This window comes from Bos taurus, chromosome 3 (genome assembly GCF_002263795.3).
Source record: "Bos taurus isolate L1 Dominette 01449 registration number 42190680 breed Hereford chromosome 3, ARS-UCD2.0, whole genome shotgun sequence".
Lineage (NCBI taxonomy): Eukaryota > Metazoa > Chordata > Mammalia > Artiodactyla > Bovidae > Bos > Bos taurus.
In genome coordinates, this window is record NC_037330.1 from 28,712,371 (window position 1) to 28,730,577 (window position 18,207).

At 37.2% G+C, this 18,207-nt stretch overlaps 1 protein-coding gene across 4 annotated transcripts in view; it reads left to right on the plus strand.

Moving 5' to 3' along the window:
• Positions 1-18,207, plus strand: part of DENND2C (DENN domain containing 2C) — a 93,209-nt gene that overhangs the window by 50,972 nt on the left and 24,030 nt on the right. For 3 of the 4 annotated variants that reach the window (XM_059884560.1, XM_005204032.5, XM_005204034.5), the window contains exons 2-8: positions 708-1,722; positions 3,054-3,190; positions 3,581-3,693; positions 4,472-4,642; positions 10,919-11,015; positions 15,399-15,443; positions 17,290-17,477. In XM_059884560.1, coding sequence (XP_059740543.1) covers positions 899-1,722; positions 3,054-3,190; positions 3,581-3,693; positions 4,472-4,642; positions 10,919-11,015; positions 15,399-15,443; positions 17,290-17,477 — 1,575 coding nt within the window. In that variant the 5' untranslated portion in view covers positions 708-898. Of the gene's footprint in view, positions 1-707; positions 1,723-3,053; positions 3,191-3,580; positions 3,694-4,471; positions 4,643-10,918; positions 11,016-15,398; positions 15,444-17,289; positions 17,478-18,207 lie in introns of those variants that run through there. The other variant, NM_001192557.1, reaches the window with a different exon arrangement.

Here is an 18,207-nt window from a genome sequence, read left to right on the forward strand (position 1 = left end):
GGCTGCTAATAGCAAGGTTGAAATAAGGGTATATGATGAGCTAATATTATCTCTCAACATAGGACTAGAAAAGGAAATCAGCTGTTGGTGTGTTTCCAAACTAATTGACTCTTCCTCTGAAATTATACATAAACTTTTGGTATTTGAGATGTATTTCTGATAGTAGTCTGTTGCTCCTGTTTCGTTAAGTGAAAGTTTCATAAATAGTTGATTTATGGGGACTTTCCTGGTGGTCTTGTGGTTAAAAATTCAATCCCTTGCAATACAGGGGATGTGAGTTCAATCCCTGGTCAGGGAACTAAGGTCCCACATACCACAGGGCAGCTAAGCCCTCACGATCCAATATGCAGCCAAATATCAATAAATAAATATTAAAGTTTCTTTTAAAAAAAGAATTGATTTATTACAAAATAATGTTGTATAGTACTATTATAATCTCTTATAAAACCTCATTCTACTTAATATTAGGAACTATGCAGAACATGAAAGCAGATAGTTTGAGAAATGCCATAAATAATATTTTCTCTATAATATTATGCCACTATCTTAGGAATGCCTTAATGAAGTTGAATTACTTAATGGATGACAGGTACATCTTTACATATGAAATATAAGTGAGTTATTTAGGGATAGGTGGGCAGTGTTTTAGTGGAATTTAAATTAGGAAATTATAAAACTGTGTTAACATATTCATCTCATTTTAATAGGATTATTCAAGATAGAGTTGTAGCCATTTTCAACAAGGATCGATGATAAGAATTTTTCTTTTTAAAAAAAGATTTTCAAGTTAAAGATGAAAGGAAAATACTGGAATTTTTCGGATTCTAACTCGTGAGATAATGAATATAGTTTTTCACAGTGACTTCTGATGGAACCTTAGTAAAATTCATTGTTTGTCATGCACCCAACTGGGAACATGGATGTTGGCTTTTCTCGTTCTGCTGTTCATACACTGTCAAGAAGCCACTGCAAAAACATCAAGCAAAAAATTTCCCAGTGGGAAGGAAGAACTAATGGTATATCTAACCCAGATAAGTGGCATGCAAAGGACTTTGGAGTGAGATATAATAACTGTAATCAAGAGAGTCTTCTTAAGAAAACGCCTATTGCTGAGGGAAAGAGCAAAAAGCTGGATGTAACCAACACTCAAAATGTTGATCAAGGTATTAATGAAGACGCCAAAAGCCACAATCAAAGTGAGGATGAAAGTGAAAAACGTGAATATGATGATACACACTTATTTAAAAATGAATCAGAACCCAACTGGGTATGTTCTCGGGTCAAACAAATTGAAAACTGGAAAGAAGTTTTAGATCCAGAGACTTCATTACCTCCAGGAAATTTCTATACCTCACAGATATTGTGGAAGAAAATAGAAGCACTTTCCCCAGATAAAGTCTTAAATTTGGCTTTGGAGCATTGTGGCTCTTCAGAAAAAGAACTGAATTTCAGAGTTCTGGATAGTTCATATGGAGTAACGAAGAGCTTAGAAAACATTTACTCTGAGCCTGAGGGACAAGAATGTGGACCTTCTATAAATCCTTTGCCAAAACCTCGTAGGACATTCAGATATTTATCTGAATCTGGCCCTATGCCATATAAAGAAAGAAACTGTGACAGAAAATACTGTGAAAATAATTCTTGTGCAGAATCTTCTTTGGCCTCTTCTCAGGAACCTGAACCAAAGAAATATGGTGGAAAAATCAGAGGGAGATCTAAAAGGTATGTTTTTATTTGAAAGGTAATGATTTTCAGTATTCTCCTTATAGAACCATTGAGCTTTTTCCTTTTCAAACCAATTTCCATTTCCATGCATGGGTTACACCTCTGATTTGATATATAGATGTTGATTGACCCAAGGGGAAAATACCTACAAGACTATCAGGAGTACAGGTAATATCTACTGACACAATCATAGAAAAACTTTTATTTTTTAATTAAAAATTTTTATTGAAATATAATTGACATGTAACATTATATGAGTTTCAGGTGTACAACATAGCAATTTGATATGTTTATGTATTGTGAAATAATCACCACAATAAAGCTAGTTAATAACACAATAGTGTATATTTGAAAGTTGTAAGAGATGTTAAGAGTTCTCATCACAAGGAAAAAAATGTGATTACATGTGCTGAGATAGTTTAATGATCATATCAAGTAATATTCATAAAATATATGTACCTGGAAGAGAGTGGATCTACATGTTAGCCACATTATTTTTTAAAAACTTTTTATTTTGTATTGGAGTGTAGCCGATTAACAATGTTATGTTAGTTTCAGGTGGACAGCAAAGGGACTAAATAATACATATACATGTATCCCTTCTCCCCCAAACTCCCCTCCCAGCCAGGCTGCTCATTACATTGAGCAGAGTTCTCTGTAAGGTCCTTGTTGGTTATCCATTTTAATTATAGCAGTGTATACATGTTGACCCCAAACTCCCTGACTATCCATTCCCCTCATCCTCTCCCTGGCAATAACCATAAGTTCATTCTAAGTCTGTGAGTCTATTTCTGAAAAACTTCCATTTTCTATGTTTAAAAATATATAGGGAAGCTAGTGCGTTCTTCTATTTCATTTAGGGCATGCTGGCTCTAGGCTCACTTTTTATTCGAGAGTAAATTTAATAAAGTACCCAAAGAAGAACATGAATGTAATTGGCTGTGTGCGTGGTAAGTTGTTGCTTCAGTCATGTCTGACTCTTTGCAACCCCATGGACTGTAGCCAGCCAGGCTCCTCTGTCCATGGGATTCTTGAAGCAAGAATACTGGAGTGGGTTGCCATGCCTTCCTCCAAGGGATATTCCAGACCCAGGGATTGAACCCAGGTCTCTTGTCTCCTGCATCAGCAGATGGGTTCTTTACCAGTGGCACCACCTGGGAAGCCCTACAGTTTTCTCATGGTTCATATAAGGCTCCAGCCTAATTTATTACTTTTAGGTATATGATAAAAACATCTTTGTAATTATTCACACAAGTCCTTTACTTATTAATTTCTGTCATGCCATAGTTTTAAAAGATACAACCTTAAATTATATCTCCTTTCTTAAGGAAATCCTTTGAGTTTGAGGACATTCAGCACTTTCGAAATCGGAACTCGCAGAAGATTCATGAAGAACTTGGAAGAAATTCTGGCTCAGCACTTTATTACACACAGTCTGAGGACAATATCTATGAGGATATCATATGTAGGTGTTCACAAACTCTGCAATTCAATTTAATGAGTATGTAGTTGGGGCAGCCCTTAAATAGAATGTGATATTTTGTTTTACAATCAAGCATGTCTTGCTCTAGATTTTCCTTTTTAATACTGAAACCTTTGTTATATAAATTCCTTTATTCTCTAACATCTAGTTTAGTGGACTCTTCAGTTCAGAAGTAGACTTTTGTTGGTTAGATGCCTGAGTGGTTTGTAAGTGTAAAGTACCACTGATTTTAAGACCTATATCCCTAAAGCAGTGTAGAGTAGAGAGCTGAACCAGTCAGTTTTTTCTTTTCCTTTTACATGTAGTCACTTTGTCCTCATGTAATTCTGTTCCTCTAAACTTCTTCATTTTCCTTTTTTTTTTTTTTTCAAGATCCTACCAAAGAAAATCCATATGAAGACATTCCAGTGCAGCCTTTGCCCCTGTGGAGATCCCCTTCAGCATGGAAGCTCCCACCCCCGAAAAGTGCTTTCAGAACACCCAAGGTATAACCAGAGAATTAATATTAAAAAAATTAGAATCTTATTTATGATCCCTACAAAAAACGGTTAAAGTGGTTTAATTAGGGCCAAAACTGAGAGGCACTGAAATATGGGTTTGTTGTTCTTTGTTTTGAGGGGGCAGCACAAAACTAAATTTGGTTTTGGGGAGGGGTTTTGTTTGCTTTTTAGCACTTCAGAAAACTTGAATGTAAACACCTCTGGACAAGCCATAAACCTTTCAGTTCACTCTAGTTACCACAGCTCCGTAGTAGGTTTGCATCACCTATGGCCTAAATTACCTGTCTGGTCCCTGAAAGCACTCACCACCCCCAAAAGCAAAGACTGCCTTGAGCTAATGAGGACTCTGAGCTGTTGTTCTCTGTAAACTCAATTACATTGTTGTAGAAGAACTTTGGATTAGAATCCTGAGAAATCTCTTTACAGTGAAAAAGAAAGTATGGTATCCTCACTTGGAGGTGGTGGTAGTTGTGGTTTAGTCACTAAGTCCTGTTCGACTCTTGTGACCCCATGGACTGTAGCCTGCCAGGCTCCTCTGTCCATGGGATTCTCCAGGCAAGAATACTGGAGTGTGTTGCCATTTCCTTCCCCAGGGATCTTCCCCACCCAGGAACTGAACCCGGGTCTCCTACATTGTAGGCAGAATCCTCATTTGAGATGATTTTAAAGGAAAGATAAATATTTGGGAGAGAATAGCTTTGACTTTGAGAACATAGGCATTACCTAGATGATCTTACCCTTACCAATACCTCTTCTTTTTTAGCTTCCTCCCAAACCTCATTTCCTTCACCGGAAGACTATGGAACTGAAGAACTCACAAGCTTATATAAGGTCAAAGCTCACAAAGGATACTACATTGCCAGTCACGTTAACAGAATGGAAGCTTTTCCGAGCTGGAGAAGTTGCAAACAGGAAAAGGAAAAATCTTCCAAGGGTAAGAACTCCAGTATTTTCATTCTTTGACTCTTATTTCAGCATTTCCACAAATGAGAATAAATAAACTTTAGACTGAAATGAATAGCAGGATAAAACCTGACCTACTGGAATTCTAATTCTTCTAAGATTTGGAAAGCAGCCTTAAGTTTTAAGTTTTACTCATGCAAGAAAAATGCATGAATGGCTTTTGCCAAGGTTTTTGTGTGTATGTGTGTGAATTTGTGAAATTGATTTTAGGTGAGTGAGTGAGTGAACGTTATTCAGTCATGTCCTACTCTTTGTAACCCCATGGACTGTAGCCGCCAGGCTCCACTGTCAGTGGAATTCTCCAGGCAAGAAGACTGGAGTGGGTTGCCATTCCCTTCTCCAAGGGATCTGATCAACCCAGGGATCGAACTCTCCTTTCCTGCATTTCAGGCAGACTCTTTACCATATGAGCCCCCAGGGAAGCCCTTAGAGGGCTTCATTTTGGTTATCTTTGTTGTTGTTTAGTCGCTCAGTCATCTCTGACTCTGTGACCCCATGGACTATAGCATGCTGGGCTCCTCTGTCCTCCACTGTCTCCTGGAGTTTGCTCAGATTCATGTCCATTGAGTCAGTGATGCCATCTAACCATCTCATCCCCTGTGCCCCCTGCTCCTTTTGCTTTCAATCCTTCCCAGCTTTGGGGTCTTTTCCAGTGAGGCAGCTCTTCACATCAGGTGGCCAATGTGTTGGAGCTTCAGCTTCAGCATCAGTCCTTCCAAAGAATATTCAGGACTGATTTCCTTTAGGATGGACTGGTTGGATCTCCTTGCTGTCCAAGGGACTCTGAAGAGTCTTCTCCAGCACCACAGTTTGAAAGCATCAATTCTTTGTCGCTCAGCTTCTTTATGGTCCAACACTCACATCCATACATGACTACTGAAACAGCCACAGCTTTGACTATATGGATCTCTGTGAGCAAAGTGGTGTTTCTGCTTTTTAATACACTGTCTAGGTTTGTCATAGCTTATCCTCTGAGGAGCAAGCGCCTTTGAATTTCGTGGCTGCAGTCACCTTCTGCAATGATTTTGAGGCCCAAGAAAATAAAATCTGTCACTGCTTCCACTTTTCCCTCTTCTATTTGCTATGAAGTGATGGAACGGATGCCATGTTCTTAGTTTTTTAAATGTTGAGTTTTAAACCAGCTTTTTCACTCTGTTCTTTCACCCTCATCATGAGGCTTTTTAGTTCCTCTTCACTTTTTGCCATTAGAGTGGTATCATCTGCATATCTGGGGTTGTTGATATTTCTCCCAGCAAACTTGATTCCAGCTTGTTATTCATTCAGCCCAGTATTTCACATGATGTACTCTGCGTGTAGGCTTCCCTAGCAACTCAGCTGGTAAAGAATCCACTTGGAATGCAGTGACCCCAGTTCGATTCCTGGGTTGGGCAAATCCCCTGGAGAAGGGATAGGCTACCCACTCCAGTATTCTTGGGCTTCCTTGGTGGCTCAAATGGTAAAAGAATCCATCTGCAATGCAGGAGACCTGGGTTCAATCCCTGGGTTGGGAAGATCCCCTGAAGGAGGGCATAGAAACCCACTCCAGTATTCTTGCCTGGAGAATCCCCATAGACAGAGGAGCCTGGTGGGCTACAGTCCATAGGGTTGCAAAGAGTCGGACACAACTGAGCAACCAAGCACAGCACACAGCACTCTGCATATAAGTTAAATAAGCAGGGTGACAGTTTACAGCCTTGTTGTACTTTCCCAATTTTGAACCAGTTGTTCCATATGAGGTTCTAACTGTTGCTTCTTGACCTGCATACAGGTTTCTCAGGAGACAGATAAGGTGGTCTGGTATTTCCATCTCTTGAAGAATTTTCCACAGTTTGTTGTGATCCACACAGTCAAAGGCTTTCGTGTAGTCAATGAAGCAGAAGTATACATTTTTCTAGAACTCCCTTGCTTTCTCCATGATCCAATGAATGTTGACTATTTGATTTCTGGTTCATTCCTCTGCTTCTTTGAAACCCAGCTTGTATATCTAGAAGTTCTCAGGTCATGTACTGCTGAAGCCTACCTTCAAGGATTTTGAGCATAACCTTGCTAGCTTGTGAAATGAATACAATTGTATGGTAGTTTGAACATTCTTTGGCACTGCCTTTCTTTGGGATTGGAATGAAAACTGACCTTTTCCAGTTACCTTGCTACTGCTGCTGCTAAGTCACTTCGGTCGTGTCCGACTCTGTGCGACCCCATAGACGGCAGCCCACCAGGCTCCCCCATCCCTGGGATTCTTCAGAGAAGAGTACTGGAGTGCCATTGCCTTCTCCGTTCCAGTTACCTTAGTTCTCATTAAAATCAGCTGCCCATGTGAAGGAAGCACTAGAATCTCATGTAAAAGAGCCTTCTATTAGGCTGGCTTCAGTGATTCTCAGTCATTTGTGTAATAGCCAAAGTTAACTCAGCTTTGTGCCTGAGTTTATAAATTTTCAGTAATGACAAAGTATATGCCAAAAATTTCCATTCAGAGGAAGGAAAAAAGAAATTTTACTCTTAGAAATATAAATTTTTGCCAATTATACTGAAAAAATGACTTCTCTCTCAAAGGAGAAAAGGAAGTAAGTATGTAAATCATCTTGATGAGAGCCATTGAACCAAAATGAAGAAAGTTGGGTTATTTTTAATACATAATATTTTTAAGAGACATGATAATATTTAAAAACTCTTTATGTTACTCTGTTCTTCTGTAATTCAGAATGTTTTCAGAATTACTATCTTGGATTGCAAGGAGATCCAACCAGTCCATTCTAAAGGAGATCAGTCCTGGGTGTTCTTTGGAAGGAATGATGCTAAAGCTGAAATTCGAGTACTTTGGCCACCTCATGAGAAGAGTTGACTCATTGGAAAAGACTGTGATGCTGGGAGGGATTGGGGGCAGGAGGAGAAGGGGACGACAGAGGATGAGATGGCTAGATGGCATCACTGACTCGATGGACGTGAGTTTGAGTGAACTCCGGGAGTTGGTAATGGACAGGGAGGCCTCGCGTGCTGCAATTCATGGGGTCGCAAAGAGTCGGACATGACTGAGCAAATGAACTGATGCTGAAATGAAGAAATGAAATCTTTTAAATAGTATTTATTCTCTTAACCCCATCTCAGTTGTATGTATTCATTTAGCCCATGATTTTTGTATCTGATTTTAACTTTAAACAAAAGTGATAGCTGTTTCTTGGTTTAGTAACTGCTGATTGGTTCCTTGGGAAATACTCTTTCCACAGTTACTTTAATTCTTCTGATCCATTTCCTGCCCTTCCCTCTTTAACATGTGAAGTGTTAAAGACACAGAGTTTTTTAAAAAATATTAAACTGATCTCTCTGGGAAAAAAAAATTTCAGGTGTTTATTCTCCTGTGTATGGTGAGGACTACTTAAAAATCAGAGGTTTAAAGAATTGCCAGAAAAAATAAATAAATAAATAAATAAATAATGAATTGACAGGATATACATAATATATAGGGCTTCCCAGGTGGCTCAGTGATAAAGAATCTACCTGCCAATGCAGGAGATGTGGGTTTGATCCCTGGGTCGGGATGATCCCCTGGAGGAGCAAATGGCAACCCACTCCAGTATTCTTGCCTGGAGAATCCTGTGGACAGAGGAGCATGATGGGCTACAGTCCATGGGATCACAAAAAGTCAACAGGGCTTAATGACTAAGCAACAACAACAATGTATATATAATGTATAACTGAATCACTTTATTATTCACTAGGAACTAACACAATATGAAGTCGACTGAGCGACTTCACTTTCACTTTTCACTTTCATGCACTGGAGAAGGAAATGGCAACCCACTCCAGTGTTCTTGCCTGGAGAATCCCAGGGACGGGGGAGCCTGATGGGCTGCCGTCTATGGGGTTGCACAGAGTCGGACACGACTGAAGTAACTTAGCAACAGCAACACAATATTGTAAATCAGCTATGAAAGTGAAAGTCGCTCAGTCCTGTCTGACTCTTTGCGACCCCATGGGCTATACAGTCCCCGGAATTCTCCAAGCCAGAATACTGGAGTGGGTATCCGTTCCCTTCTTCAGGGGATCTTCCCAACCCAGGGATTTAACCCAGGTCTCCTGCATTGCAGGCGGATTCTTTACCAGCTGAGCTACCAGGGAAGCCCACAACATTGTAAATCAGCTGTACTTCCAAAAAAAAAAAAAGAATTGCCAGGCATTCTGCATAGTTCTCTTTGATAAATCATGCTGGCACAACAAAACAGATCCTGTGTTCACAGGAGCTAGAACACAGACACATAAGGGATTATATTAAGATATGGTTCTTGGAATAACATTAGCAAGTATTTAGAAATTGTGGATTGTGGAGTTCGATGAGCCCCGAGGAAATTTGCAGTGCTTTTGATTTCATCCCTCAGTGTTTATGTACTATGGATCCCTTGAGCACTCAAAGCTTGCTCTCTTTCTGATTATAGGTAAGATGATTCAACTTTTCCTGTTCTAATATTTTCCCAAAGGTTTTTTTGAGAAGTAAGGAAGACAGAATGGTTTTGGGAATTCTTGATTGTCAGGCAGGAACAAACTGTTAGCATTTCTGTTTGTAAGCCTCGTTGGATTAAACCCCTGTAGGATATTCCATTTGCAATACAAATTTTGGTTTTGGACTATCTTTGGGAGCAACATTCCATGAGGAAAGCAGTTTTTGCTTATTTCCTCTTTGATGACTAGAGCTCTCCCTGGAAGGGAAACTGGTTTCATAGTTTGAAAATAACTGATCTAGTCCATATGCTTCTTCCCCACCCTTCCTTTCTTTCTCTGCTGTGGAAATCTGTGTAGGATTGTTTGCTAGAGTAGATTTCCTAATGTTTTATGTTGTTTGTCTCTAGTGTGTACATAGCAATATGGTTTCCATCATTCTTAGGAAAAATATTCTATAGTATTTTCTATAGCTAGAAGGTAATTATAGGCTCCTCTTTCTAGCTCACAATCAAAATTTTAATTTTATTACTTTAGCTCATATTTCTGGAATAGATAGTTCCCTTTCCTTTATAACATTTCAGTGTACTTTTGAGTATACTTCTCAAATGTACATGAATATTTTTACTATTTTTGGTCCTTGTGTACCCAAAATACATGTTTACTCTCAAACATCTTTCCTATAACCCCTAACAATAACTTTATATGTCTGGATCCTCATATTTGTTTATAATGGGTTAAGAATATGGGTGACTTTTCATTTGAATTACAGCTACAAATATCATTAAAGAAAAATCTTTAAAAGAATAAACTCATCCAAAAATGTGGGAATAATCTGTGTATTTAAAACACATGTTTCTCACATGTTATTTTTCTTGCAGTGGACTGACTCACTGCTTATGGATTGCCAGGATTGCTAGAGAGACAAGGACAAAGGAAAAAAGAGCATTTTTCTCAAGCAACTTTGTTGGTTATCATCTTACATTAATATAATGCTCCTAACAGTTGTTAATTCTGGGCACTAAATATGTTAAATCAAGATTAATAGTTAAGAAATAACTTGCAATTTTAAGAAAAAAGAAAAATATCCGTAGAAAACCTAATCAGTTTCTCCTTTTAAAAGTAGCTGTTGATCTTTCCTCCTTTTTAAGCCCAGTCCAGTCTGTATCTCTCTCTTGCTCTCTTTTAAATATACTTCCCAGAAGCAAAGCAAGAATTGTAATGAATAATGCATGTTAAATGGAACATGGTTTTTGTATTTAGGCCTATTTGAGAATCTCCTACTTTTATGACATGTTTCTAAATAAATTGTGATATTAGTGTTCCTGGTAGTAAAAAGAGTATTTCTTTTGACTAAAACTTTCTAAGTGTGATTATCCTCTTTTTGCAAAAGTTCATGGGAGCAAAAATAACTGCTCCTCACCCTGCCTTCCAAATGAATAAATGTCTCACTTCTTACTCTGGGCATGCAAAAACTTGAGCCCATTGGTGAGGCTTGGTCAATACAGAGAGTGCGGTAGCCAGATTTCCTGCATGTTGTGACATGGAATGACAAGCAATCTCTCTAGGAGCCTGTGCTGAATTCCTCTAGAAAGGAAATATCCTTTCCCACTTATCTTACCCATATTAAATGGATTTTGTATTAGAATAGCATGTCATCTTACTAAAGATAATTTTAGATTCAAAATTGAAAAATGTAAAGGCTTTATTTTTAAAATGGATCTTTCTCTGAATGAGAATCACTAATAAGTTAATATTATCAAGCCACAAAACTTGTTGGTGTTTGTTTTAACTTGTACTTTTCTGGTCTTTTTTTCAGTTTGTATTAAAAATAGATGATATATTTGAGTCTAAGAGAGGGAAGAAAAAGGTAAAGTTACACCCTTACACTGGAAAAGATGCACCTCCCTCTAAAGGTAAGAATTGTTACAGCTGTTCATAGCTATTGCATATGTTAGGCAGATCATTATATAATTTAATGGTTGATGTGAATTATAATTTTTGGTTTACTTTCCTGTCTCTCCCACTTAAACATAAAACTTCTTTAGCCTAAATTTAGGATTATTTCTTGTTCTTCCTCAAATCCCTTTTATTTAGTTCTGGTTGTTGATGTTCACTCACTAAGTCATGTCTGACTCGGCCAAGTAATAGCTACTGGATGAATAAGTAAATAAATTTAAAAATAGTTATAAACCAGTGAGAATGATTTTTCATAGACAGATTTCATCCTTATTTTGTAGTCCTTTGATTTATAGTCTTTTGTCAGTGTAGACTCATTCGGTGGAGAAATGAAAATATTAAGTATATATATACTGAAGGTATGTGGTATTCAACCTACAGTCATCCAATAAGTTCAATAGTTTTGTCCTTCAGATGCCTAGATAAAACTTAGATTGTCTTGACTGAGAACCTTTCAGCACTCATGATGAACTATTAGACTTTTCTTTACAACAAACTTGCTTGTCTGGCACAAAACGTGTAGAAGTTAGCAATTTTTATATATGAGATTCATAAGTGAGAAACAACAGCCAAATCATACCAGAGAAGAATGTTTCATATTTTTGCAAAGACTTCCAAAGACAGAAATTTCTTAATTTCCATTAAAAATCTATTCCTCATTCTACAATTGAACTACGTGAAAATAAACTTCTGCATTCAACAATTCAAAGCTCTTTCTTCTTTGTGATGATTAAAATCATCCTGTCACCATTTAAAATGTGAATTTTCATATTTTCAGAAGCAATTATTAAAACATTTTAGTCTTTATAGAAGAAATACTTCTGATTATTGTTAATAATAATAGCTACTAAATTGAATGAAGTAATAGTTTCTTTATGTACTTTATCTAGTGTATAACATATGACCACACTGGGAGGTGAGGGACTATCCTAATTTTACAGAGTAAGAAGCTGAGTGAGAAGAGGAAGCATCGATTTGAATCAAGGAACATGACACCACAAAGTCTTATTCTTCTTTATCACCAACAATTACTCAGTTTTTCTCATAAGTCTTGATTTTTGGCAGTTTGACTATCTCCTCTCTAGATGTTTTCATACATCCAGTAAAGATGTAGTCAAATGCTTTTTATTTGTATAATTCAAAAAGAGATACAGAAGATGAAAAGTAATGCCAGATATTCTGCTGGATCCTTTCAGATACATTATGATTGTCTTTTCTAAATAACTGTATGTAGCAAATATTATTATTTTATAGATTAGGAAATAAATTAAAATTGCAAATTATATGAAATATCAAGACACTGGAACCAGGACAAATTCTTAGAAAAGATTATCAATTTTCCCAGATTAACAGCAGCCCCAGATTAACTGCTATTAATCTGGGAAAATTGATAATCTTTTCTAAGATAAGTTGATAAGTATAATATCAACTTATTATATAATATCAAATATATTTATATCAAATATAATATATTTATATCAAATATAATATATGTCAAATATAATAAATATAATATCAACTTATTGTATAATATCAAATATAATATAATAAGATAATCTTTTCTAAGATAAGTCGATAAGTATATTCACCAGATATGCTACTCTAGGTACATTATCACTGATTTGTTATTTTATTTGTATGCTTTATAGATTAGAAAGATTTTAGTAAATTTGACTTTAAGAAAAGTTTTTGAAGAGTCAAATCCTTTTTTTCACTGTATTTATTGAAAAGAACAAAAAATCAACAGCATAAACTGCCAACTTGTAACATATACACACGAAAGGAGGAGTCCCTACAAGTTTATTTTCTTTTGCATGGCTCAAAGGAAATGTGCATTTACCCAGTCTCTGGCCAGCTTCTTCAGTGGACAGGAGAAATTTCTCTCATGCTTGAGGACTCCTGGCTCAGTAGTCACAGTTCTCAGGTTTTTGTTTTCCTCCGTAAGCTTTTGTCTGTGTATCAACAATGCCTCATAGAACCAGATAATTTTATTTACCTACTCTGCCAATACATGCTAGGTTTTAGTGAATCTATTCCAACCTAAACATTTCCTAACTCTCAGTTCTCAAGTATCACAAAATGATTTACTGCCCTTCTTCAAAAGTACAGTTTTGTGTGTTGAAGTCACTTATCAAAAAGGGACAACATAGTACTTTTTGATCCTTACGGATTTTCAATATTAGCTTATAAACCCCTTAACCTTCATTCCATGTCTTGGAATGCAGGTCATCAAAACCCAGAGGTGGATATGTTAAAGCCATATAAATGATCTTTTGTAAGGTCTTTGCCAGATAAATTACCTTTCCTCCCTTCCCATTTTCTCCTTCCTTTCTTTTCTTTTTTTCCCAGACACCTCACAGGCTCCCAAGAGGTGCCTGGTGCCAAGGATATAGATAGGGTTCAATAGCTCACAGTGTTTATTCTTACTTATTGATCAGTAGGATAGAGCCCCAGTATACTTTGTGCCATTGTAGTTAGTTTGAAGTTATAAAACCTAGATAGTACACAATATTTAGATAGCTACCTTTTCTGTAACATTTCTTGTGTACTTTTCACACGTGTCTTATGGAGAGACAGCATTTTTTTATCTTCTCTTCTTCCTTATTACAAAACTAAAATGAACACAGCAAGACATTACAGTAATATAGAATAAGATAAAATGGAAAGCCAATGTTTCCAGAACTTCCTGCTACTACTCCCAGAAAATTTTATGTACATGCAAATGTTTTTTTTCCCCAAATAGCTTTATACTGTGTCTTGCTTTTTTTTAAAAAAAAGTATAATTAATATACTTTGGAGCTCTTTCAGTATCAAGACACAGAGATCCACATATCTGTACTGCATTTTTTTGTATAAATGTAAAAGAATGTATTTAGCTGTTTCTAACGTTTTATTTAATCTGTGGATAATTAAGGTTTATAAAGAGATATAGGTTTTTTTCTCTTCAAACAATGCTGTGATGTACACTTTTTACTTATATATAATTTTGTGTATTGGTTAGAATATATCTATAGAATGAGTTCTTAGCAGTGGACTTAATCAAAGCACACATACTTTAAAGAACACATAAATTAATATTTTTATAACTGCTAACCGAATTGTCTCATAAATAGATTGTAACAGCTTACATTTCTATGAACAACTTTTGAAAATGATATTTTCCTCATTATCTTAGTTAATACTGTGTTTTATTAGAGATTTTTATTTTTTACCAGTGTCATGGTTGAAAAGTACATCTTACTTATTGTCTTAGTTTACATTTCTTTAATTATGAATTTGGACAGTTATGTTTATCAAGATTTATCAGTCTTTTTCTATAAATTGCCTATTCCTACCCTTTATTCATCTTTTGTTGTGCTGTTTTTCCATATTCATTTATGACAGCTATTTGAATATTAAGAAGACAACCTGGTGTCTACAATGTATACTACAAATATTTTCTCAGGTTATTCGCCTTTTGAATTTACTAATGATTTTTTGTTAGATTAGAAATTTTACATTTTTATACAGACTTACATACATTTTTCATTTACGACTCCTAGTCCTCGTTTTTCCTGATACTTAAAACTTTTTCCCTTTCTTTACATTTTAAAATTTTGCTTTAACTTTTTAGATTTAATTTAGAAATTTTTCATTCACTTGTTTACAATGTTTTATCTTTTGGTTGCTTTGTTGTTGTTGTTTTATAAATTGACAATACACCTAGTATTGTACAGAATATTCCCTTCTGAAAGCAAAGCCCCTTAGCCCCAAAATACTTAAAATCCAACTGTGGAAAATAAGAGCAGTTCAAAGCCATCTGAGTACTGTAAGAATTCAGAGTAAAGTTCAGTTCAGTTTGGCCTTCGAGGTGGCTTAGAAGCATCTTAAAAGAGGTAGAATGTTACTTCATAAACTCATTTGGTAATCTTTCTTAACTTCACATTTTCTTGTTAATCTAAACTCATAGTTTGTTCCACGTTGAGACTTCTGATTAGCCAGGTTGATGCTTCTACCTGTGATACCTTATTTAGGAATCAAAAGACAAATATGTCTACATTCTATGAATGTAGAAATACAATCTACTCTAACCAAGACTTCCTGCAGCTAGTTTGGACTGCTGTTAAAGTCTAGATTTAGGGGTGAGGGGAATTAAGGAGGGAAGTGGGTGTGGGAAGAAGGTGGAATGGAGTAGTTTCTTCTCTGAGCCTTGATACAGCTAAGTGGTTTGGAGAAAGTTTCAGCCTCCTTATTATTCCTTGCTCTTAAATCCCCAGGTCTGTGGAACTTTTCCATTATTCTCTTCCTCGTGTTCCTCCTGCTGTTGTTGGACAATACAAATGGAAATTCTTTCTTTTCAGGTGAACCCGGTGGGTACGAAAGTGATGCCGAGTATCTACCAAAGAGTGAGTGAGTCAGTGGGGCTGCTCCCTTTCGCGTGATGATCCTGGTTATAGGTGGAGTCGCACCTACCTTTGTGATGAAGCATATTTTCTACACCAAGTTTCACTTTGTCGGTGATTTCTTCATTATAAGATCCTGTTGAGATTTAGGGAACTAAACAATACACTGTCAGATGTTGTGACAGCATTAAAAATCTCCCATAATTGAGAATGGATACATGTATATGGCTGAGTCCCTTTGCTGTTAACTATCATAACATTAATCAGCTATCCCCCAATACAAAATAAAAAGTTTAAAAAAATCTCCCATGGTGGTGTGAGGCAAACCTATATAGTTCTTAAGATGGAATGTTCTGAGGGGAGCGGCAGAGCTGCGTGTTCAGACACATATGCAGCCATTTCCCAGCAACCAAAACAGAGCATGTGAGTCATCCTCTGAGACAAAAATATCTGATTTTTTCATAGTCACTCAAGTGTAATTCATTAAGTGTCTTAGCTGCCTCTGACATTGAGATAGGCAACACTGATCTGTTTCTTATTCATAGGCATTTATATTCTAAATTACTGTGCCATTTACTTTCTGTTAGAGTATAAACTACGCCATGCATTTTTGGTGGTACTTGTTCGAGTACTCAAAGGCTCTGTATCCTGCATCTAATGGATTTTCACAGCAAATTATTTCGTTTCTGTTTAACTGAGGCATGGAAAAAGTAGGAGACGTGAATTGTCAAAGCCAAGAACAGGGCGGTTCTAAGTCTGATACTCTGACTTTATGATTAATAATCATGTGCTCCTACCAGTAGCCTCAGTTGCTTCAGGTGTTTGATTCAGAAGCCTGATTTAAGGTGAAACCTAAGTCATCATCAAGTTCAACTTGGATGTGTAAAGATGACTAACTTAGTGCTGTCGCTACTGAGAATCAGGCCCTAAAATTTTCTTGATATGAGCTAAGCCCTTTGGAGTAAGAAGGCTTGCCTAGAGCACTTTTTTAAGTGTTCTTAATATTTTGATCCACATCATAACTTCTTTGGGGCAGAATGCATCACATCTCGAAAGAAAAGCAAAACAATTAGAGTGTGAGTCTTTCAGTCATTGGCTTAGAATGACAAATAAGCAAATCTCTGGGATGCTTAGATTATTTCTTCTGCAAGTACTGCGTCCCCCCTAGTGGAGACTATCCCAAATTATCCAGAATTTAGAGTGATGAAAATAAAGGATAAATGTTATCCACTTTTGAGTGGGATTGCTCACACTGTATAAATAGTATGCTTCTATAAATTCTTTCTTTTGAGAAACAATCTGCTGATGAGTATCTTTTCCTCTTGTGTTTAGCACCATTTATTGATATATGTCCATCATTCATAATACATGCCAAAGAGAGAAGGGAAAACAACAGTTTGTTTCATGTGAGGATAGTTTTGTTTTAATTTTATAAAAATTGTCTCTTTATATACTTACCTTCTATAGGACTCAATTATTTTATCAGATCTTTTCCCCCACCTATGATTTCATGGTCTCAGCAGTGGCATCTGTGGTCTGGCCAGTGCTTTTACTGGTGTCATGCCATGAAAGATGGGATAACACAGAGTGTGTGTTGGGACATGCCTAGGTATCAGTTGGGACACAGAACATCAGTCCCACTGCAGAGCCCCCAGGTGCCTGTGAGAATCTGCACTTGTCCTCCACGTGTGTCATAGCCCTAACAAGCACGTCTGGGTGCAGACGTTCGTTAGTCAACATTCATTAACAATGACTGAATGCAGGTTAGCCCCGCATGGGTCGTGACCTCTGGGTGCTAGAGGGAAGATAGGGCTACAAAGGAAGACAGTGCTCCATGATCTCATCGCAGGTCGCCACAAGCGCGTAGCACAACTGCAGCAGTCTTCCAAGAGGAATCCGCACTACCAGACTTTAGAGCGGGATCTGATTGAATTACAGGAGCAGCAGCTCTTTGAACTTTTTGTGGTGGTGTCTCTACAGAAGAAGCCATCAGAAGCAAGCTACGTTCCCCAGGTCATACAACAATTCCCTAGCAAGGTACGTGCACAGAGACCATGAGGCATCTAGGAATGGATGGCATTCCTGTGTCTCTGTGTATTTATCCCTCTCCTCTTGTTTACTGTTGTCTCCATCAGCTTTTACTAACTCTATACTTCTTGTAGGACATGGATCTGATGATATCTTGTGTCAGGCGTGAGCTGCAACCAAGGGGGAATAAAACTCATTATTCAAGTTGGGTTTTTATTTTTTGCTCTACTACTTACTAAGTGACCTTTAGCAAGTTACAAAGCCTCAATTTTCTCCTCCTTAATGAGAGTGAGTGAGTGAGTGAAAGTTGCTCAGTCATGTGTGACTCTGACCCCACGGATTGTAGCCCACCAGGCTCCTTTGTCCATGGAATTCTCCAGGCAAGAATACTGAAGTGGGTTGCCTTGCCCTCCTCCAGGGGATCTTCCCGACCCAGGGATTGAACTCAGGTCTCCTGCATTGCAGGCAGATTCTTTACCCTCTAAGCTACCAGGGAAGCCCCGTTTTTAATGAGGGAAATGATAAACGTGGCAGAGTAAGGTAGCAGTTCAGAGCACGGACTGTGAGCCAACTGTCTGCAATTGCCACTTATTAACTCCGTGACTTAGAGCAGTTAAACTGGTCTGCGTCTTGTTTTCTTCATTGGTGAAGAAGGGGTAATCATAACTGTGTCCATCCCATGTGGTGAGGATTAAATGAGCTCATTATATAATAATTAATATAAGGCACTTAGAACAGT